Raw genomic sequence first — 24,609 nt, 5'->3', positions numbered from 1 at the left:
ACCGATACCTCGTGAGAGACGCCCGCTGATTTGACCCGAGGGGAAAAGTAAGTAATTTTAGATGTTATCACTACTTTATATGATATGTTGAAAATCAAAATAGAAACTAATAATTTTCTTCATCACTTGGGCAGGAACTGGATGATTGTGGCGAGTGGAGGTGCTCACACACGCCAAGTCAATGGCATCCTCGGTCTTCTATGCAAGGAGCACTTCCCTGGCCTGGTTGAGTACGCCGGAGTGACGAGGCCGGCCTACTCGTTTGACCACTACGCTGCCGCCCCCGATGCTGCAGATCGGGCCTGCAGGGTATTCAACAACAAGGCGGAGCGGGTGAAGCAAGAGCTGTGGGTAAGTCTTCCTCGCACTACATTGCTCAATACATCGTATTCATTGGACATTCTTGAAATAATGAATGGATACATCATGTTTGTATGCAGGATTTCTTTAGATGCCAGGACGGACATGAGGCCAGGGCGGATGCGGTGGCTACCAAATGCTGCAAAAAACTCATCGTGGACATGCATTACGAGGCGTGCATCCAGGCCATCGTAACTTACCATGGGACCGTCCTTGGAACGAAGGTCACCAAAAGGGCCGCAAGAACCATGACGCTGACCCAAGACTAGTACCTGCAGGTAAATACAGTACATTAATACTGATTCCTTTTAAGATTAAGTAGGCTTAATTTCATCTTTTGATATGTCATGTACTTGATGGCCTGTAGATGATTCCTTATTGGTGCGTTGCGCATCCCCAGTGCTGGGTACAGATGGTGGACAAGTGGTGCTCACACGAGTGGGAGGAGATGCACAACTTGTGCTGGGAGCGGCGTTTGATGATGCTAGGTGTAGCACACCACCAAGGCAACCGTAGCCTCAGCGGATACGCAGAAACATGGGTACGTGAATTCATTTATTTATTCTAACGCTCAATTCTGCATGATTTCTAATCATCTTGCTGTTTTTTCTCGCAGTCGGTGTCACATGGTGGCTAGCCTTGCTCCATCTTCAAGGCATTTACTATGGCCCACAAGGGCAAGACGACGTCTGATGTTGACTACAACCCAGAGGACGGGCCCGAGGCATACAACAATGCGACCGTCCACAACCGCCTCAGTGAGTACATATCGATGGCAAGGGAGGTCCATGGCCAGAGTATGATCCGAGCACTGAGGACCTTGATGGAGAAGTCGTCATGAGGGTGGGAGGAGGTAAGAAACATGGGCGGTACTGGATTGGCGATGACGCAATCGACTCGGCTGCTACTCTCAGTCTCTCCTAGATTGGAGCAAGCAGCATGAGCACGAGCCCAGCCATACGACCTCGGCAGGACACTTCACACCACCGGGTGGAGGCACTCAAGGTTATTCCTGGTTTATTCGTCATTCATTGGTTTTTTATACCTTTCCTTTGCATTATTGTAACATTGAGGTGAATATATTGTAGGCCCAGCTAGAACAAGAGAGGAGGATATGGGAGCAGATGCAGGTGAAGATGGAGAGGGTGGAGGCCGAGCAGCGGAGGATGGCGGAGATTCTTCAGTACATGCAAAGTCTTGGCACCGCTACGGGTGTAGTTCCGCCACCTTCGCTATTCGCTCCACCTCCACCTCCACCTCCACCTCCACCTCCTCACTATTCTACTCCTGTGAGTATAAATGTTTTAGTTTGTATGTTCATGCTTACAGTCAAACCTAGTAGAGTATGAAAGTTTTATTCATGTATGGTATATATTTATCTTGTCTCACACATACAATCTCTTCTCCTTTGTGCATAATCAATCGGCGGCATCGAACGATCCTCATGCTTCAGCGAATCCTTCACCAAATCAGTCTCATTGGCCATCTGGTTAAGATTCTTGTGGTTGTTAATGGTACTTCTATTTGCATTTGTGGTTGTAGATGATGGAGCACTTGGATTACTTGTGAACTTATTTGTGATATATTATGAGACATGTGACGTTTGTGATATATATGTGGTGTTGGTGATATATATGTGCTGTTGATGATATATATGTGATGTTAGTGATGTTTGTTATATATATCTTCTATTTGTTTGGATGGGATATAAAAAACAAATAAAAAAGACTATTTTCAGTCACTTTGCCGAGTGCAATGGCCATGACACTCGGCAAAGTGACTACCTGGGAACATGCTTTGCCGAATGCAAAGGCCATTGCACTCGGTAAACATCACAGATTTGCTGAGTGCCACAGGCCAGGCACTCGGCAAAGGTCTCCTGTTTGCCGAGTGTCTTGACAGGACACTCGGCAAATAGGCTACCTTTGTCGAGTATCTTGCCGGTGGCACTCGGCACAGTGGCCACCTTTGCCGAGTGTCTAAGTCAACGGCGCTCGGCAAAGCGGCGACCTTTGCAAAGTGCTTGACCTTGACACTCGGCAAAACCGTCGTCATGGTGGCGCTCGCCGTCATAGCAACTTTTCTTTGCCGAGTGTCAGATTAGCACTCGGCAAAGGCTTTGCCGAGTGCCCGATAAAGTGCACTCGGCAAAGAGATCTTTGCCGATAAACTGTTTACCGAGCGCTCTTTGCCGAATGTAACACTCGGCAAAGACTTCATCGAGTGTATATCGGCCTGAGGCACTCGACAAAGAAGCTGAATGCAAGGTGCACTGGATCGGCCGCGCGCGACACTGAAGCTAGCCACCACCCACCCACGTTGTACGTCGCAGTCGTAGTCCCGTACGTGCAGAACGTAGCCTCCCAATGTATGCATGAATGTATGATGCATGTCAAACACTGGATGCTAGAAGTCTAATAAGGTGGTTTAAGGTGATGGAAGTCTCGGTAAGTTCATTACCCAAAGTATAAGCACTTAATTTGTTGTGAGTGTGTGACTGCTTAGATCCATCCAACTTCTGCCTCCTTGGCGTCGTGTCGCCGCCGCCGCCGCCGCCGCCGCTGTGCGTCGCGTCGCGTCCACCGCCGCCTCGACCATCTGGGTTCCCAGTCCTCTTGGAAGAGATGTAGAGCCTACCGGTGGAGGGACAAGAGGTGGGCCGGCGAGATCCATTCGGAACGCCACCGCTGACGCTGCCCTGAGGAGCTCACCCATACCCGTGGCGCCGGGCTCCGAAGGGATCTCCGACGCCCTGCCGCCGCCATCCCGAGCGTTGCCGTCGGCCGTCGCCGCCCCAAGGGGACCCCCACACCCGCTCCGTCGGCAACCGAGGGGTTCCTCGACGCCCACATAGCTAGCAACCGTTGCTCTGTGGGGATCTTCGGTTAGCAAGCCCATAGAACCCCAGTGCTTCCTGGATCCACGCCGGCTCATCGTCTCCCCATGGAGGCATGTGCCTAGGACTTCATGGGCCTGGGCAGGCTCAGCGACGGCCGGAGGAACAATGGAAAACTTCGATTCCTTTGCTTGCGGTCGCACCAGCACGACGAAGAGGCAGATCCGCGACGACGAAGGAAAGGAAGGAGGAGCACGCACTGTGACATATCCAGCTGAGAAGCCGAAGCTGCCCCGTTTGTCCTCACCATGACGCGCTCTAGCTGCTGCGGAGCCTCCGGATCTGGACTCTGCTGTGCTGCCGGTCACAGAACCACCCACCCCCAACTCAGTCGTCCAGTTCATCTGGGGGAGGTCACGGCAGCCATGGCTCTCAAAGGCAGCTCTGAGGGTCGCTCACATCCTAGGCGTGGCGTCGAGGAGCCATTGCCTTCCATGGACACACTGAAATCTGAGCGCAGCCTTGCCTTCAAGCAGTGGGCTCAAGGCAGATGCTATCGTTGTCTTGCTCGTGATCATCGGGTTAGCTCATGTCGGGATTTGTTCCGTTGCATTCGTTGTCGTCGACCTAGGCATCGGGAGAGGCACTGCCCCCATCGGTTCCCCTCCCCTACCTAGAACACACCCTCCCCAGCTGCCAATCCTCGCCACCCCCAACCAACTCGTAGTTGGGCACACATTGTGGTCGCATCATCGCCAAATCAACTCTGCACTCAACCGTCGCCTCCACAGAGCCCTTCGCCTTTGCGAGGGGAGGATTTACATGCCCGCTGTGATCGTGCACCTCAAGCTCCGGCCATCTTTGATCTCCAATCCATACTTACTCCTCTGCTGCAGTCACTGCACTCAGAGCTTCAACAACATATCATCACCCATTTGGAGAATCTGGTGCGGCCACTCATAGATGAGATTTCAGCTATCAAGTTGTGGCTGGCACGTTTGGCTACACACTTGAAGCATGTTGAGCTGCCAAGTGAGGACCCTTCTGTTGATGTGTCCGGTCTCTTTGCTCCCTATGCAGAGCCACCTGGAGAGCATACCTCTGTTTCCAACATGGCTGAGCTCTTCGGCCCCAGTTCTCCAGTTTGGCGCTCTCCGATGTCATCGATCCTCGCCTCTATTGTGGAGGCGTGCGCACCCGCCGACTCCTTGGTGTGTGAGGATACATGTGCCATCATGGGTGAGAAGATAATAGATCAACCTGTTACAATGCCCTTAGAGACCTCTGGTGTTCAAGATGTCACTCCTGTTGAGGATATTGTTTTGGTGGAGGACGCATCTGATGATGAGCAAACTGTCTCACAAGTGATAGTTGAGAACCCCATCTATCTCATCACCATCGAAGACGCTCTTGCACACTCTACGACCGAGGTCACAGCAGAAGTGTCCCAACTAGCAGATGGTCCATCAGTAAAGGCAATGTCTTCTCCATCTACCACAACTGGGAAGGAGAAGGACGTGCCGTGTCCTCCTGTATGTTCCCCTTCACCACTTGCCGTAACAGCAAGACGTTGACGTAAGTCCTATGATAGGTCTTTACTTCGTCGAAGTACCCGCCTTGCACAGCGCAACGTGTTAAATGAGTTGGGCATCGTTGGGAAGGATGGGAAGCTCGATGACAACGCAATACAAGACATTGTAGGTTGCCTGAAGAATTTATTGCCACCGGATCTCCTCAAGCCTATGATGGAATTGAAAGGTCGTGCCTTTTGGGATCTTGTGGCAGAGGTCACTTTGCCTTTACTCAATGGGTTGTAGGGTTCATGTTGGTTGTCTTTGTTTTGTTTGCTCTTGTTGACGACGACATGTTTGTTTGTTGAGTTGTCTTAGCTGTAGTGTGTTATTTTCTGTTGTTTGTGCGGTTCATGTCGATGTCCCAATCCGACCGACTAGAGTTGTTGTTCTTTTTCTTTTTGTTGAGTTTCGGCGTTGTTGGTCGTTGTTGTATTGTTGTGCCTATTTTGGGCTTATCTTCTTTTTAATATAGTCGGCAGCTCTCCTGCCTGATTCGTTTCAAAAAGGTGATGGAAGTGGAGGAGTACCTTCAGCAGCTGGTAGGTCTTCTTGGTCCGTTGGCCCACGCTCCTCGTTGGTTTGTTTCATTATACTCCTGTATGTATGTGTACTTGCCGATGTCAACAGCTTCAAGTAGTACCTCGCCAAGCTGCTTCCTTTTCCGGCATGACATCCTTTAATTACCTTCTTTGCGCCTGCAGCAGGCCGCCTGTAACGCTCCGCAGCGGTTCTTGCCTCGTGACTAGGGATGAAAACGGATCAGATACGGACGGATATCACCGATATTATATTTGTTTTCATATTTTGTCTGGATTCGGATTCAAATACGGATAGTGTCAACTATGTCGGATAGGATACGATTGGATATCATAAATATGCGATTTGAGTATTCAGATACGGATATGGTATCGGATGTTGAATATCCGAACTCGAATACGGACAGATCTCAACCCCTCTAAACAGATTCGATTTCGAATACGGTCGGAAAATATCCATACCGTTTTCATCCCTACTCATAACGGCACACAGCCAGCTCGCGAGGGAAATTAAGCAGCAAAGCACGCACGGACACAATCAAATCTAGTACGATCATATGAAAACGGCAGGTATAAATTAAGAGGAGTTCGAACTCGCCACCGTACGTGAGAGAGTGTTGCGCTTGTGAAAACAGCGATGATATATATAGTACTCCCTCCGTATCCGTTTTAGATGACGTTCTGGCGTCGTAGTCGTTTGCGCGAAAGGAAGACGTTGCGGCTCGTGGGATGGAATTTTGACTTGTTTGCCCCTGCCGCTTGGGTTCGCACGCTCGGCCCGGTTATCCGCTCGACACTGCATTAATCGCGCGCCGCCTTCCTTCATCTCTGCATGCAGCCCGCTCGCCCGCTGCATTAATCGCGCGCCGCCTTCCTTCATCTCTGCATGCAGCCCGCTCGCCCGCCATCCATCATGCTCCTGCCATCCCTCGCCGCCTAACAGCAAAGTCGCCCACCAGTTCATCTTCCTCACATCACGCTCGGCATGGAGACCGGCGGCCAAAATGTTGCCGCCGACGGCCAAAACGCGCGCGCACGAGCAGCCACCACGGCAAACGAAATGCATTCGTGTACAGTGCCATGCAAAATGCATCACATATAAAAAATAAGCGAGCTGCGGGGACTCGAACCGGCGACCTGCTTCGCTGGGCACCCAAGAGCTAGCCACTAGAGCAACGCATCTTTTTTGTACAGGGAACAACTGCAGCCCCATTTAATAAGGGTAGACATGGAAAATTACTCCCTAATTAATCTCTCCTTGGTAAGCGTACTCATGTCCTAAACGTCATCTAAATATGATATGGAGGGAGTAAGTATATATCTTTTTGGAAGGAGAGCGGGCGACGGCGGCACAGGAAACTCCTAACTATCCCTCCACCCGGTTGACTACGAGTTTCAGACCATCATTTCCATTTATATACATATAGTAAATGTAAAAACAAAAGGAGAAAGGTTTCCCTGAACTCCTCACGGCGTACGCCGATCACTTGGATCGCCCTCCTGTAGTCCGATCCTGTGTATAAATACCACCCCTGCGCCATGCATGCATGCACACAGCAACCGTACGGGCCCGTCCGAGCTTCGAGCTAGATAGCAATAATAGCTAGCTAGGCATCGGCGAGAGGCGCATCGGCAATAAGACGACAAGCGGCGGCGATGGCGACCATCACCCTCTACATCGGCGTCGACTGCGACGAGTGGGAGACGGAGATCCGCGAGCTCATCGAGGATGTGGCTGGTACGTGCAAGCTAGCAATAAGCATGCTCCGGCCGCGCGCGACTTCTATACATACTACTACCAGCTAGTTATACATTATATTGTACATGTTCCTCACGCGTCGATCGATTTCGACTCCGTTCGTGCGTTCCCGGCCTCTTGTTTTTGTGTACGTACGTTCGAATTCGCAGGTCGGGTGGTGGTTGAAGTGTTCACGGATACCGGTCGGGTGGTGGTGGAAGGCGGCAACGCCAGCGCAGGGGAGATCCAGGTGCAGCTCTACAACAAGCTGGGGCTGCGAGCCACCGTTGTTAGCGAAACTTATGCTCTTCCGAAGTTCGAGTTTTCCTCCGACAACGAGGAGGACGAGGACGACGAGGATACCGATGATGATGATGATGAGAATGACGACGAGGACAAGGACGACGTTGTTACTGATGATGATGAGGAGGAGGATGACGACGACGATACTGATGATGATGAGGATTACTTTAGTTGTTGACAATTTAGACAGTGAAAGATGCGAGTTTCTTTAATTTTACCAGTTCCGTCTATCATCGTCTACGACTGAATTTAATTTTACTAGTTCCGTCTATCATCGTCTACTACTAAATTTGTGTCCTTCCTTCGTCGGTGTCAACTTGTGTTCCGTTTATTAAAATGCCTGCTATCGATGAATTTTTAATTTTTGTCTGCCAGATTTATATTGCTTGAGGTGAAGTGTTTTGCATCATCGTACAAATAAAGCTGGCCACAACAATTAGATATCGTTACTATTAACTGGCATCGTTTCTCTCTCGTCGTAACGTGACGGTAATCGGCAAGATGCATGCGCGTGTGTGCCTTACAGGGATGGTCGTCGTGGAGCGCTAGTATATGTATCTGCACTATCTTTTGCAAAAAGAAAAAAAGGAAGGCATTGCGTTGATGATTGTTCATGCTAAATTTTTAGAGGCGTGTGATTGTTTTTTGCCTCCCAATATGTTTTGGAAAGGTTGCAAAAACAAAATTTTACGAGTATTATTTTTACTGTATAAGAGTGTGAATATATATATATGCTTCGACTACAAGATTATAAGTAATGGAAGTAATCAATCTATATGGTAGCGTTCCAATTTTAGAGATACAACAAATCACGCTCGTACATGGAAACGTAGTATGCCGCAGTATCAATCAATGAAGAATCTCTGATATTTTAACAGTGCTGCTCTATATATATAGACACCGATCGCGAGCCATTCCACTGCACACACCCATAGTCAATAGATGCATAGAGCTAGTAGGCACGGAGGTAGACTGCTGTGTCTAACTAAGATCAACGACGACCCAGCACCGGCACTAATGGCGCCCGTCATCCTCTCGATGGACGTCCACTGCCACGGCTGCGCGAAGAAGATCCAGAAAGCCGTCATGAAACTGCCCGGTTCGTACGCGCTGCACACGCCGATCGATCGAGCTCCATTTGTGCACCAGCGCATCATTTGATCTCTCAGCTCCCTCTTCTTTTGTGGGCGTTTGCATACAGGGGTGGACAGCGTGACTTTCGGGACTGGGCTCGTGGTGATCGAGGGCACGGCCGACGCGGCAGTGCTCAGGTCGCGGCTCCAAGACAAGACGGGGAAGGCCGTCAACGTCGTGAGCAACGGCGTGGAGGACGGTGAGGCGGCCAGCGGCAACGCTTCTCCGCCGCCTCGGGCACCCATCATCCTAGAGACGAAACTGCATTGTAGGTCCTGCGCTAAGAAGGTCGAGAAGCGAGTGATGCAGATCCCAGGTGCGTGAGCGTGGACGAAGACCAGGGGAATAAGTTTACTTGTACTTGCTTGTTATCCGTACTCACTACCCAAGTACGAACGTGCACGTGCTGTGCGTGCATTCGACGTCCGTGGGTGCAGGCGTGGACACGGTGACGACGGACGTGGCGGCGAGCCGGGTGGAGGTCACCGGGACGGCCGACGCCTCGGCGGTGGCCACGAGCCTCCAGGCCAGGACGAAGAGTTCCGTCAGAGTTGTCAGCGACGACTCCCGGAGTCTAGATTTCCCCGGATACGACCACGAGCAGCGGAAGGCGGTCGCCGCATGGGCGGCGGCACAGCGGATGCAGCAGATGTATGGGGAGCCGCGGGAGGCGGCCACCGATCCCAGTGGCGCCTCGTCATCTGTGCCCCTACCAGCCGCACCTTGCTGCAGGAGCCGGCGACGACGACGTACCCGTGCGCCAGCTCCATCTCCACCCGTCCAACCGGCAGGCAGCAGCAATCCGCTTCCGCCGCCGCCATTGGAGTCGTATGGTGCCCCTCCACCGCAGGCTGCTGGGCCTGGCTACTACTACCCGGCACTAGGAGTGTACGGTGGCCAATACAGGGCGGCGGCGCCCTCCCAACCGCCGGTCGGCTTCTATACGGGTCAATGGCCGGCGTACCCACCGCCTGAGGGCTACTATCCGTGGCAAGGAGGTGAGGTGTACGGCGGCCAACAGATGTGGGCGCCCTTCCTGCAGGATGAGAACCCCCACATTTGCAGCGTCCAGTGACGAGGGCTTATTAGGGCTCTCTTGGGATTTTTTAAAACAATATTTTTCTAATGAATAATTATGAATGTAGCATTTGTTTTAAAAGAATTGCAAATATAGTAGATGGCGCTTGGAATGCTCATGTCTATCGGCATATGGAGGGCCGACAGGGTTCTGTCGGTGTTCCCACGGCCGATAACCCTTGACGAGTGGTTGGTTATTACGACAACCAAGTGAGCCCTAACAGACCGACAGGGGTATCGGCCCTCCAGCCAATAGGGCACTGTCAGCCGTCCGTTGGCTGACAGGCCCTAAAATATCTACCGGGGCCGTCTTCCTCCATGCCCTCTCCCACATGCTCTATCACCTCATCTGCACGGCCCACCTCCACCACGCCAGTGTGGGCGGCCTTCCCTCGTCGTCGACCACCGGATCCGGTTGTGGGCATGCCGCCACCGCACCCCACAAGGCCCCGTGCCCCCCGTCTCATCCCTCGCGCTTCCTTGTCGCCGGAAACCTTGGAGTGTGAACATTTATCTTCTGCCCCTGAAAACCTTGAGCTGCCTTCTTAGAACAGTGGTATGAATAATGACCGGGTTCACCACAACTGAAGCACCTATTGTAAGCTACTGCATTGGGGGTATTAGGTGGGAATTATTGACTTGGACATGGTGAGGAGCTTGAGTACGGTACTAGCCCTGTTGCTGTTGTTGGGTCCTCTGCTAAAATTGAGTGCGGTTAGCCACACTAGACTGCCCCTAATAACTCTGCAGGTTGTTCTGAGTTGAGAGAAGCATGGATGATTGTTATTGTAAAATTGTTAGCCATGAAACTTTCGCTTCTTTGCCTCAATATTACGTCTCTTGCTTTCAATAATAAGAGCCTTTTCCATCCACTAACATCTGGAAATTTGCAAAGCTGTGAGAAAGCAATTGATATTGTAGACCATCATTCAAGCCTTCCATGAAAAGATCCTGCTTGTTATGATCTTCCTCCACATCAATTGGTCCATAGCGCGAGAGTTGAGTGAATTTATCTTTGTACTTCACTCACAGACATGCCCCCTCAAAATTCCTTTCTCTTGAGCATCATCCGCTGACCGCTGGCCCATGATGCAAGCGGAAGGTTTCTCTAAATTCCTACCAAGTGATTTGATTTGATTAACATTATGATGGCCATATTGAAACGATACGCACCAATCAAGTGCTACCCCTTGAAGCTGCCCTGTAACATATAGCACTCTTTCGCGGTCATTGCATTGTGCTATCTCAAGCTATAGCACTACGACATGGAGCTAATCATCGGCTTGAAGCGGGTCTGAGGAGCTAGTGAAGGTAGGCGCGCAACCTTTCAGGAACTCATCCCGCTTGTCTCTGACTTGTTGGACTTGTTGTGGAGGATTGTTCTGTGCATTTTGCATATTCTGCGCCATCTATTGCATGAGTTGCGTCTGCATCATGAGGAGCTGTTCAATTGACACAGGCGGTGGTGGAGGTGGTAGGTCCTCACGGTTCCCCCCACTCAAGCCTGACGTCCTGGTATTTTTAACCATCTGTTCCATACAAACATCTAATAAGCTCGACATGTTCCAAGATATGAAAGACACTTAAGAAGGGACAACATGACAAAGGTAGATGACACATGACAAGAGACCAAAAAATCATGATATATAAAAGAAAAGATAAGCAACTGAATTTTCTAGCGAGATGGAAAGACAGCAGTGCAGTAAAACAATCGAAATGTTTTCTCTGATTGATATCTTATTGCGCACTTTATATCTCTGGAAAGCTCACGGAATTCTCTACAACTTTCATTTAGAAAGCTATCCTATATTCTGGAGTTAAAATAAGCGAAAATAGATCACAACTAGAACTGTTCTAGATTTCTGACAGCACAATTATATAAACTTGCAACAGCCATATCTCCGAAACTGTAATAGATATGAATGTGATTCTAGTTGAATATGATAGAAACTGAAGTCTGGTTTCATCCATAAGTCTTTCATGATTTTTGAACGTCTAGAACCAGAGTTATAAACTGATAAAGGCAGGTTGCTCAAGAAGAACAGAACTGAGAAAACAAGAGATAGAACCCAACTATTTATTCATTAAGCCTTAAACCTTAACTTAAGAGTATGGGATGTTTGTGGACAAGCCCCCCACAACTCATTGCAATCAAGCAAAGTTCCAACTCAAACATTAAGCATAATGATAACCATGCAAGCACATTATTAAGACTCATGTTCCACTAAGACTGGATGACTTGACTGACTCAAAGACCAAGCTTATTATTCACTCATGAAGGCATAGGAATGGAAGCTCCTATGGGTCAAAGGTTGTGCGGGTGCAGGTGAAATCGGTGTGGTGTCTCTTGCGTGGAGGGACGATTGTGGAGTCGGTCGTGCCAGTCTGTGGGGGTCCCTGCGGTTGGCCTCCCCGCTGCTGACGCTCCAGCTCATCATTCCTGTCTTGTAGCCTCTCCAACTCCATCCTCTACGCCCTCTATTTGAGCATAGCCTGGTCCAGTGCACTGTTGAGGGAGATCACCAGTACCAGCCTGGCGCTCTTCACCTCCTCCTGCAGCACTGCCACCTTTCTACCAGACTCTCCAAAACGGCGATGGGGAAGTAGCGGTCGTTGTCCTCCTGGATAGCAGGGAACACTTGCTCACGGTGAGTGTAGAAGGCCTGCCTAGCTGCCTCGTTGACACCGATCTCCCTGTTGTAGGTGGGAGTCATAGCACGGTGGATGGTGCGAACCTTCCACGCACTCCCCTCTGCACACTAGGTCTTCATGTAGACCTTGGTGATCCAGTACAAAGCGTGCTCGGGGTGGGTGAACTTCCAGCTACGTCTCCTTATGAGCTCCTCGAGCCTGGCATGGAAGAAGTCATCATCCAACTCGGCGGTGAGTGTCTCCTGAATCCACCTGGGACGTGGATCCATGCCCTCTTCCTCGTCCTCGATGGGGTACTCAGGTGGCTCCTCGCCACCCTCATCCATGCCTTGGTCCTGGCCTCCGCTGGCATTAGAGCTGCTGGAGTTCGAGTCCGTAAAGTCATCGCTCAAGTCTCCGGTGTCATCACTGGGTCTCTAGCCACCACATGCAGCTCGGGGTCCTCCTCCTGCTCGAGCTTGGGGTTATAGAAATCTCCATGATGGGTTGTAGTACAATGCATGATGGGGAGCTCGCTCGGTCTCCTCCTGCTGGAGCACAGCTTCCCATAAGAGGTCAGGTGGCCATGCTCCCTGTAACACCAAAAAAATTCATTTATAATCTAGTTATTAAATTGAGCATTTACTTAATTTTTGATGCATTTTAAACTAGGTTAAATAATAATTTTTGGCTAATTAAAATTAACTATAAGGCTTAGAAACATGATTGATTGCATTCACGCTGAAGTACATGATTTTGGTTGAGTGTAGGGCTAAGTTGTTCAGAGTTAAAATTCAAACACATTTGAATTTTGGCTTGGATTTGAAAACTAGAAATAGAAAAGTATTTATCTTTGAAAAACTCTCTCTTCCTCCTTTTCAGCCCAACAACAGAGCCAGCCCAGCACCGCGCACCTGTTTTTTCCCCTTTCCTTCGCGCAAGCGGCCCGTCGTCGCGGCTTGCTCGGCGGCCCGCTCCGGCGCCCTTCCCCTCCTTCGCACGCACGCGCGCGTGCCTGCAGCCCAGCACCGTGGCCCAGCTCGGTGAGCCGTTCGGCCTAGCTTCGGCCTGCGCCGCGCCCACGCTCACGCGCTGCCTCTCCCTCCTCTTTCTCTAGCAACCGGGACCATCACGTCAGACACTTTCCTTCCCCTTCCTTTCTCGCCGTGCCGGGAAGCCGCGCCTACCATCTACGGCGGCGAGCCCGTATGGCAGGCTCCATCCGCGGTGATGGCGGGCGGGTGACGCTGCCTCCCATTTCTACCGTGCCTATCCGGCCTATAAAACCCGCTGCCAAGCCCTTCCCTCTCTCCCTTTCCGTTCGCAGACAAGCTCGCACCGCCGCCTCGTAGTCCGCCCGCTCCGGTGCTCAATCGACGTCGTCGACGCACCCAGGAGCTCCGCCGTGACTCACCACGTCCGTAGGTGCCCTCATCTCTTCGTTTTGGTTACGAATCGCTCGGATTCACCCTCGCCCGTGAAGGTTTCTCTCTCTAGCTCACCGTCGCCATCGACCGGACCCCTTGGAGCCCTCCCAGACGCCGTTAACGCCTTCCTCAGACTCGCGGTGAACCACTCGATCTTCCCATGCCATCATTTCCTTGAATGTCGCTCTGGAGCACCATATCGGCGAGCTCCAGTCGCGCCGCCGCGGGGCCATCGTCCCGACGTGCTTCCCCGCCCTTCCTTTCTGTCGTATCGGACTCGCGTTTATGCGCTCATCGTTCCCGTGCCCTCGGTTTGGTCTGGGGGCAGCCGGAATCGCCCGTACCAGTGACACCGACGAGCTCGGGCCACTGACACCCATGGCGCCGCCATGCTAGCACAGCATGCCGGCGAGGGAAGTCCATTCGTTCACCTGCGCCGTTAGATCATCAGTGAACAACTCTGATTAGAGCATACCCCTTTGGGGTCATGACCAGTCCACCGTGGACCGTGGACGCGGTGCACAGCGCCCACGTCAGCGAATCCACGTACATGTGGTGCACCGCACCAATCCCGCGCAACTGCGTGGTGTCCAGTCAGCAGCCACGCGGGTCAACCCGCAGTCAGCCGGGCGATTTTGTAGTTTAGGCCTCGGGTTTTCTATGAATCAACCCGCTGTCCAATATAGTTCAAAAATATTACTTTTCAGTCCTGTTTTCTTCTGTTTTAGCCCCTATAGTTTTAGAAAATAGTGCGCACCGTCCATAATTCGTTGAAATTCAGATTTTATTAGTTTAAATTCAAATTTGAGTTCAGTTTATTTATAGAAGTGCCATTGAAACTTATTTCATACATAACTTTTGCGTTTTAAGTCCGATTTGAGTGATTCTTTCGCTCATGTGTTCGTAGGAGTACATAGATTAGTTCTATAAGCTTTTCAATCTATGTTTCTATTGTTTGGTGTACTGTTCTAATAGAAGTCTATTTGTATGCATGTGATGATTGGATTGGATGCTTGATTGGTGAATTGGAACATGTTTAGAGGGTGATCGGTTCGTGGTTACTAAGGATCAGCAGGGAGACTAGCAGTACCAGGAGGAAGACTTTGAAGAAGGCAAGTGTAGCAAAGGCCCCTTGTACCTATGAACTCTACGATTCATATACATGCATGTGTCTAAATTTGAATTACCTTTAAGGACTTTACCTAGCTTACTACTTATACCACATATCTTTGATACCTATGGTTTGGGATGCATTTTGGATAGATGCTGCAGCGCTCAACATAAAATAATTGTTAAACATGACTAAAGGTATTATGCAATGTGTTAAAATGGAGCTTTTTAGCAACAATTAGGGGGCTAGATTACGGGGTTGAGTGCTCTAGTGCCTCTCCATAAGGACTTAATCCTGAAGCGGCCACCCAGGAGGTTTTGTACAACCCCGAGTGTCATATGGCTCTGACTTTAACCTGTTAACTAGATTGTACTAGCTCGTCTGTAGCTTTCCATAAGGACAAGAGGGGGGCACTAGTTGGTATGTTTCTTTTCCTGCTAGGATGTGTACCGTGTCGCGACCATGAGTGCCACTCCTAGAGGAGCGCCACATACGGCTAGACGGCTGAAACCTTAGCAGCTACGACTTGTTAGTGCGACTAGCGAAGGGTTACGTTGTGAAACCCTGCCACACTTCCTAGGTAGAGGTGATGTGGGCTTTGCAAACCCCGACATCGGGAATCACGGCTTGGTGGGTAAAGTTGTATAATTTCTGCAGAAATATTTAACCTGTTATAACATCCGTGCTCACAGATACGAGTGATCTAGATCCTTCATGATTAGTGGTTACTATGGATGGTTGGGAATTGACATAATCTTAATTATTCATTACTACCAATTGGGTTGGGTTTACTCACTGAAGTAGTGATTCAGGATGCTAAAACTTGATCAACTAAAATTGCGAACCGCAGTCAAACCATGTCTAGCCTTTGGGCCTCATAGATCCCTTTGATATACTTGCTAAGCATGATGAGCTTACACTTGTTTTACATTCAATGAAAATCCTGAATGGGTAACATATAATACATATGAGGAGTTTCCAGAGGATGTCTAGGACTACTAGGAAGATGTCCCCCCAGTTGGAGTCCCTGTGGCATTTGGGCTTAGTCTTCCACTCTATGTAATAATGTTGCTGATAAGTAAGACTTGTGATAACTATGTGATGAAATATGCGATGTAATAAGTACTTTACTTTGATATTATTGCAATTTGAGATTATATGTGTGTTTGGACATCCTGGGCGCACATATACGAGCACTTGATTTTGCTATGCAAAATTTGGGTGCGACACTCCCCGTCATGCAAAGTTTGACAACCCCGAGCTCGAGTAGGAGGAGGACCCTGAGATTGAGAGGGAGGACCCCGAGCTACAGGTGGTGGCTAGAGACCCCAATGACCACTCTGGAGACTCTAGCAATGACTCTATGGGCTCCAACTCTAGCAGCTCTGACGCCAGCTCCCACGCTAGCAGAGGCCAGGACAAGGTGAGGATGAGGGCGACGAGGAGCTTCCTGAGTACCCCATTGATGACGAGGAGGGCGAGGAGCCACGTCCTGGGTGGATCCAGGAGATGCTCACCATTGAGTTGGGTGATGAATTGTTCCACCCCAAGCTCGAGGAGCTCATCAGGAGGTAGTATGCTCCCCTTCGTGCTATGGCGGAGTACCGCGTAGCCAGAAGTTCACCTACCCTGAGTATGCCTTGTACTAGATGACCAAGGTCTATATGAAGACCTGGTGTGCGGAGGAGGATGCATGGAAAGTTTGCACCATCCACCATGCCATGACTCCCACCTACACCAGGGAGATCGGTGTTGAGGATGTAGCAAGGCAGGCCTTCCACACTCACCGCGAGCAGGTGTTCCCTGCCATCCATGAAGACAACGACCGCTACTTCCCCCATCGCCATTTTGGAGAGTCTAGCTACAAGGTGGCAGTGTAGCAGCAGGAGGTGGAGAGCTTCAGAGTGGTTGAGATGGTGCCACTGGTGATCTCCCTTAGTAGTGCACTAGACCAAGCTATGTTCGACTAGAGGGCATTGAGGATGGAGTTTGAGAGGCTGTAGGACAGGAACGACGAGTTGGAGCGTTAGCGGCCGGGAAGCCAGCCGTAGGGACCCCATAGACTGGCGCGACTGACCCCGCCATCATCCATGCATGCAAGAGACACCACCCTGGATGCACCTGCACCTGCACAACCTTCGACTCCTAGGAGCTTCCAATCCTATATGAGCGAATAATAATTTGAGGTCTTTGAGTCAGTCGAGTCATCAAATCCGAGTGGAACATGAGTCTTCATAATGTGCTTGCATGCTAATAATTGTGCTTAATGTTTGAGTTGGATCTTTGCTTGATTGCGATGAGTTGTGAGGCCTGTCCACAACCATCCCATACTCTTAAGTTAAGGTTTGAGGCTTATTGAATAAATAGTTGGGTTCTATCTCTTGTTTTCTTAGTTCTTTTCTTCTTGGGCAATATGTATTTATCAGTTTATTATAACTATGGTTCTTGACTTTCGAAAATCATGAAAAAATTATGGATAAAACTATACATTAGTATCTATCATATCTTTTTGCGGTTTGGGAGATATGGCTGCTGTAAATTGATATATTTGTGATGTGAGAAATCTGGAACAGTTCTTCTTATGATATGTTTTCACCTATTTTAACTCTAGAATCTAGGAAACTTTCCTAAATGAAAGTTGTAGGGAATTTTGTAAGATTTTTAGAAATATAAAGTACTCAATCAGATGTTAATCAGAGATTGTTTTGCTGTACTGTCGTCTATCCATCTCACCAGAAAATTTAGTTGCTTATCTTTTCTTTTATACATCATGAATCCTTGGTCTCTGGTCCTATGTCATCTACCTTTATCATGTTGTCCCTTCTTAAGTGTCTTTCATATCTTGGAACATCTTGAGCTAATGAGATATTTGTATGGAATAGATGGTTAATACTAGGAGGTCAGGCTTGAGTGGGGGGGGGGGGGACTTGAGGAGCCACCACCTCCACCACCAACTTTGTCAATTGAACAGTTCCTCATGATGCAGACACAACTCATGCAATAGATGACGCAAAATATGCAAAGTGCACAAAACAATCCTCCACAACAAGTCTAGCAAGTTGGAGACAAGTGGGGCGTGTTCCTGAAGGGTCGCTCGCCTACCTTCAGTAGCTCCCAGGACCCGCTTTAAGCCGATGATTGGCTCTATGTCGTAGAGTGGCAGCTTGAGGTAGCACAATATAATGACCATGAAAGAGTGCTACATGCTACATGCAGCTTCAAGGGGTTGTGGTTGATTGGTGGGAATCATTTCAATATGGCCATCCTAATGCCAATCAAATCACTTGGCAAAAATTCAGAGAAGCCTTCCGCTCGCATCATGTGCAAACGAGGCTTATGAGACTCAAGAGGAAGGAATTTCTTGCATTGAAGCAAGGGGGCATGTCTATGGGTACAGATATAAGTTCTCTCAACTCTCGTGCTATGTGCCAAATGATGTGGAAGAAGATCATAACAAGCCAGATTTTTCAAAGGCTTGGATGATGGTCTGCAATATCAATTGCTTTATGATAGTTTTGCAAATTTCCAGCTGTTAGTAGACAAGGCTCTTGTTTCTGAAAGCAAGAGGCATGACATTGAAGCAAAGAAGCAGAAGTTTCAAGCCAATAGTTTGACAATAACAATCATCCATGCTTCTCTCAAACTCAGAACAACCGGCACATGTATCAGGAGTAGTCTAGTGTGTCTTACCGCACTCAATTTTAGTATATGACCTAGTAGCAGCAACAGGGCTAGTACCATACTCAAGCTCCCCGCCAAATCCAAGTTAATAATTCCCCAATGAAGACCAATGCACCTAATACCACCAATGCAGTAGCTCACAGTAGGTGCTTCAACTGTGGCGAACCTACTCATTATTCATACCACTATCCTAAGAAGACACATCAAGGTTTCTAGGGGTAGGCTAACAACCAAAAGATGAATGTTCAGATTCCAAGCAACCAAGGGCAGCAAAACTATGTGAGTGGGAAAGTGAATCATGTGACAACTGAGTCAGCTTAGGAAGCGCTAGATGTGGTGATCGATATGTTATGTTTCTAGTTAATTGTCAATCTACATCACTTTTGTTTGATTCTAAAGCATCACATTCCTTCATATATGCCCATTGTCGGGTTCATAAACCCAGGGTCCCCAATGGACCCGCTTCCCAGCAAAAACTCGGCCCAATAGATGGCATAGTGACAATGCGCGCCTCTCGAGCTAGCCCATATACATAATGACAGGGCGGGAGAATGATCTAGTCCTCGACCGAAAGGCCTGGCCAAGGTGGGGACATAGTCTGACTCCGACCTCCTTTTTTGAACGGGGATACGCCGAACCTCTGCTCGTAGCTCTTCCTCGACCGACACGGTCAGAGTCGATTAGGAATGACTGGTCAGGGACGCCCACTCGGTGAGGGTCTGGAGATTAGGCAGAGTAGATAAGGTAAGGTGCTCGAGTCAAACCACAATACCGAGGACCGTACCCTGCCATACCCTACGCACCTACAGGACGGTGCCACTAGGCCATGCCAGATAGGCACTATGCAACCTTTTAGGCGTGTTAGAACCCAAACAATATTGTAGGTGCCAACATTTGCCATACTAGGCGAACACGGTAGAGCATACCACATGCATCTGGACATAAACAGTATTATAGGCGCCGATGACCGTTTTGTACCCGACAGCGTGGGCACCAAGACTAGGTAGCACACGTATACATTCTCTCTCTTTCTCTGACTTGTAAGAGCCCATCCCCTTCGACTATAAAAGGGGATGAGCTCTCTCCTAAAAAGGGATCTAGCTATTCTAACTCTGGCTCTCCTAAAAAAAGAGAAGTTATACGATTCGAGCACTCAAGGACCCAAGAACTCGAATAGCTCAATAGCTCTAGAACTCTAAAGCTACACAGAGCATACACTCCAATACTTAGCACATGTTAGAGCCTCTGTCACTCTCAGCCCTTTGGTTCAGAGTCCAACCGGGCCTTTAACACCCCCTTCTTATTCCTACTCGTTTGTAACCCCATAGCAAACTTCGAGCACCTGGGCTTAGGAATAAAGTCACCGACCGACTGAAACTGGATGTAGGGCATGTTGCCTGAACCAGTATAAATCCTATATCATTGAGTGCTAGGCCACATCCGATCACAACGCACGACAAAACTATAAATATTTACTTGTTGGTCACATTTTGCACCGACAGTTGGCGCCATCCATGGGGAGGACGCCGTGCGTTCACGCTTTTGGTCATTAGATGGCCCACCTTTCCACCATCTTCATCATGGCGGGCTCGAGCGATATGATTTGCCTTAGCTCATTAGAGTTCCCCACACTCCCACCTGTTGGGATGTGGGTTCCTCCCATCTTCGTGCCACTCTAGACCTTCCTCTTTAGGAGTCTAGACTTCATCGTTGACCAGCTCGGCGTACTCTGCCTCCACGAGGAGGCGCTCGTCCTAGCATCCACTGCCCTCCACTAGCCCAAGGCCACCCGATGACCTCAACATTGAAACCCTCACGCTTCACCTTGAGCCCATGCTAGGCTCAAACTCCACGGTGAGTAATGTATATGTTGTTCTTTACTCATTATTTAACACCTTCCACCGACTCTCCGGAGGAACCTCGTTGACCCCACTACAACTGCTGTGTGACCGGTTCCCCTATGGCTTCACGTCCCCTGGGGACACGTATGCTAGGGGGATTCAAAGGATGCTAATGCCACCCCCTCTCACATCTGAATTCATGGGGATGGCAGGCTATGCTCCCGCCTCCTTTCACAACCTCATAGATGATGAGGTTAAAAGCGATGGCTCTAGCATCGGCGATGTCATGGCATCTGGCCACCCTCTGTCCTAGGAGTGCGCTATGGCGGACGCCCCAGGACAGCCACCGGTGGTAGCAGAATCTCTATAGACTCACACCCCTCTGGACCCTCATGCAAAGGCCCTTGCCGTGCGCAGGAGCACGGCGAGGAGTTACGACAAAGGCAGTAGAGTCAATCGCCACCTACGCTAGCGCGCTTAGCGCAACACGCTGCGCCACGTGCATGTAACCCGGCGAGCGGCACTCGGGGTTGCGCACACTAGGTCTAGGGTAACATCCTGAGCGGAGGGAACAACCCCCATAGTTTGCTCGGGCTGGCCAGAACATCATTGCTGCGGCGATGCTTCTGCGTGGCCTTTTCGAGCCTGCCAACCCCCAAGAATAGGCAATCCACCAAAACCTCTGGGCATTGGTGGAAACCGTCGTCGTTCAACTGGTAGAGAGCTCTGCGTCGCGACACCAGCTCATGGCCTCTTGCCCACCAGGGGAATGGGGGCCGCACTAGTCGAATCGCTCCATTCACTCACCACTATAGTTGCCGAGCGTGGGGCAGGAGGCCGCGACTGCATCACAGCCCGACCTGGCACCTGCTCCACACTGACCACTTGTGTGTGAATGGTTTAGGCCAAGCCATGATGCTCGCAGCATCATCAATAATCGACACCATGCCCGACACAATGATGAAATCCATCAAGTGGCGGCGAGAGCAGGCGGCACGGGCCCTGGCCTAACCATCGAGGAGTGCGAGGATGCGCATCCCGAGAATGGTGGCTGACCAAATGACCAGAGCCCCAACTCAGATGGCCCAGGGGCCATAGGCCTTTGGTTGTCGCATCTAGAGAGTGTCGTTCCCACAACGCTTTCGACTACCCACCAACATTGCCAGATACACTAGAGAACTGAACCTCGGTATATGGCTCGCCTACCGAACCGGAGGAGTGGATGATGACCACTTCATCATTCAGTATCTCCCCATCTATGTGGTGGAGCATGTTCGAGCATGGCTCAAATTCCTCCCGTGACTGGGCGGATCTCAAGAGGGTCTTCGTCAGAAATTTCTAGGGGACATGTCCGTCCTAGGAATTCCTAGGACCTCAAGAGCTACCAGCAGGAGCCTAATGAGTCCCTACGGGATTACATCTGCTGGTTCTCAAAATGGCGCAACTCCCTTCCTGATGTCGTTGACATGGACATCATCAGCGAGTTCCTCTCTAGGACAACTTGTGAGTCCTTGATCCACAAGCTTGGCTATCTGAAGCCCCGTACCACGTGTGACCTGCTCAACATCACCACGAACCACGCCTCCAGCAAGGAGGTGGTCAGGGTGGTCTTCAGTGGTGGTCGGGACAAGGGCAAGGCCAAGCGCGATGGTCTCCACGCAAAGGGACAAGAAGAACAAGTAGGATCGGCGCTGACCGACCAACCTAGCTTTGGTCATCGTAGCCGATCGTGTGGGCAAGTAGCCCTAGCAGGGCTAGCCTGACCACTTCGACAAGCTCATGGAGAGTCCATGCACCAACCATGCCTACCCCATCAAGCACCTCTACAAGGACTATGAGCTCCTCAAGCGCTTTCTACGATAGGCCAGTAAGCTGAAGGAATGGAAGGTCAAGGAGGAGGCGGCCAAGAAAGGAGGCATGGCGAGCAAGGAGGATGATGGCTTCCCCGACCTCGAGGAATGCCTCATGATCTTTGGGGGATCCAATGCCATCCACTCCAAGTGCTAGGACAAGGTATGTTGTAGAGAGGCATGTGCTACCAACACGGCCGTCCCCTCTTTCCTTAGCTGGTCGGACTCCCTAATTACTTTTGATCAGAGAGACCATCCTTCCCACGTTGCTTGACCTGATCGCTACCCGCTTGTCATTGGCCCCATCGTCCGCAAGAAGCACCTCACCAAGGTGCTAATGGATGGAGGCAACGGCCTCAACATTCTCTACGTCGACACCCTCGACACCATGCGCATCCCCCGATCAGAGCTCTGCCCAGTGAGCTCTCCCTTCCATGGTGTGATCCCAGGGACGCAGGCATACCCATTCGGGCAGATTGACCTACCCATCACATTTGGTGATCGAGCCAACTTTTGCTTGGAGGTCCTCACCTTCGAGGTGGTGGACTTTCCAGGGTCCTACCACGTCATCTTGGGGCGGCCATGCTATGCCAAGTTCATGGCGATCCACAACTACACCTACCTCAAGTTGAAGATGCTAGGACCAAATGACATCATCACCATGGGTAGCACCTTTTTGCACGCCTACACGTGCGACCGTGAGCATTATGAGCTCACCACGGTCGTCATCAACTCCGTCGAGCTCCCGGAGCTCGGGAATTCATCGACTCTAGCAGTCCCAGACTACAATGAGCTGACCTCCTTGAGTGCCTTCCAACTGACTGAGGAAACCAAGGTGTAGGGATCGACCCCGCCGACCCGACCAAGATGGTATGGATTAGGACCAAGCTCTTGGCCAAATAGGAAAGCGAGCTCACCGACTTTCTATGTGCCAATCGTGATGTCTTCATGTGGAAACCTTCTGACATGCCAGGCATACCAAGGGAGGTTGTCAAGCATGCATTATGCCTCGTCCTGGGCTCAAAGCCCGCCAAACAATGCTTGTGTCGCTTTGTCGACAAGAGGCGTAGGGCCATAGGTGCAGAGATCACCAAACTCTTAGCAGCCGGGTTCATCAAAGAGGTATACCACTCCGACAAGCTAGCTAATCCTGTTCTTGTGAAAAAAGACCAGGAAATGGAGAATGTGTGTTGATTATACTGGCCTCAACAAGGTGTGTCCAAAGGGCCATTTTCCTTTGCCATGCATAGACTAGATAGTCAACTCCACCTCAGGATGTGAAATCCTCTCCTTTCTAGATGCCTACTCAGGCTACCACCAGATCGCGATGAAAGAGTCTGACTAGGTCGCGACTTCATTCATCACCCCGTATGGTTCGTACTGCTACATAACCATGCCTTTCGGTCTGAAGAACGCTGGCACCACCTATCAACGATGCATGCAACGATGCTTCACCTACCAAATCGACCTCCCGGCCAGCCTGACCAAGTTGAGCGGCCAAAACCAATAATCGCCATCTATGTAGATGACATAGTGGTGAAAATGGCTCAAGTTAGCGACCTGATCACAAATTTGGCCACAACATTAGCAAACCTCCGAAGGTTCAATATCAAGTTGAATCCCGAAAAATGTGTTTTTGGAGTTCCAAAGGGGAAGCTCCTTGGATACATCATGTCTGAGCACAAAATCGAAGCCAACCCCAAAAAAAATCATAGCCATCTCCAACATGGGCCCTATACGCAACGTCAAGGGCGTACAGAGGCTCACCAGCTATTTGGCCTCCCTAAGCCGGTTCATCTCCTAACTAGGGGAACAGGGGATGCCTCTCTATAAACTTCTCAAAAAGATAGACGCATTCATCTAGATAGAAGAGGCATAGCTGGCCTTGGAAATCCTCAAAGCAACACTAACGTCGGCCCTAGTCTCGTCGCTCCCGAATGGGGAGAACTCCACCTCCTCTACATCATGGCAAACAAGCACGTTGTGAGCGCCACCCTCATCGTCGAAAGGGAGGAGCTGGGACGCCCCCTAAAGGTGCAATGATCAGTGTACTTCATCGGTGAGGTACTCACCGATGCCAAGGCTCAATACCCCTAGGTGCAGAAGCTTCTGTACGCCGTTCTGATGGTGACCTGGAAGGTCCTACACTACTTCACCGACCATGAGGTCATGATCATATTCTCATACCCGCTGGGAGACATCATTCGCAACCATGATGCCATGGGACGAATCTCCAAGTGGGCTCTCGAGCTCATGGGTCATGACATTAGGTATGTCCCCCGCACCACTATCAAGTCTTAGGCTCTTGCCAACTTCATCGCCGAATGGACAAAAGTCCAGCTCCCAACACCGAACGTCACCAATGAGTACTGGATACTGTACTTTGATGGGTCAGTTATGGCGCCCGGCTCAGGGGCTGGAGTGGTTCTGATCTCCTCGGATAGGAGCAGACTCTACTATGTGATCCATCTTCATTTTTTGGCCTCAAACAACACCGCAGAGTACGAGGT

At 50.1% G+C, this 24,609-nt stretch overlaps 1 protein-coding gene across 1 annotated transcript; it reads left to right on the top strand.

Annotated features, from left to right (window-relative positions):
* The first annotated feature begins 8,364 nt into the window (after positions 1-8,364).
* Positions 8,365-9,556, top strand: LOC136459480 (heavy metal-associated isoprenylated plant protein 9-like). The gene is made up of 3 exons (XM_066459329.1): positions 8,365-8,446; positions 8,549-8,797; positions 8,919-9,556. The coding sequence occupies exons 1-3, from the start codon at positions 8,365-8,367 to the stop codon at positions 9,554-9,556; spliced, it is 969 nt and encodes a 322-aa protein (XP_066315426.1).
* The last annotated feature ends 15,053 nt before the right edge of the window (positions 9,557-24,609 follow it).

This window comes from Miscanthus floridulus, chromosome 1, assembly GCF_019320115.1.
Source record: "Miscanthus floridulus cultivar M001 chromosome 1, ASM1932011v1, whole genome shotgun sequence".
NCBI lineage: Eukaryota > Viridiplantae > Streptophyta > Magnoliopsida > Poales > Poaceae > Miscanthus > Miscanthus floridulus.
This window is presented reverse-complemented; position numbering and strand designations above follow the sequence as displayed.

Coding starts and splice junctions, on each gene's coding strand:
- LOC136459480 (XM_066459329.1), top strand. CDS start 8,365: ATGGCGCCCGTCATCCTCTCGATGGACGTCCACTGCCACGGCTGCGCG. Junction 8,447..8,548: donor AGCCGTCATGAAACTGCCCG/GTTCGTACGCGC, acceptor GTTTGCATACAG/GGGTGGACAGCGTGACTTTC. Junction 8,798..8,918: donor GCGAGTGATGCAGATCCCAG/GTGCGTGAGCGT, acceptor CCGTGGGTGCAG/GCGTGGACACGGTGACGACG.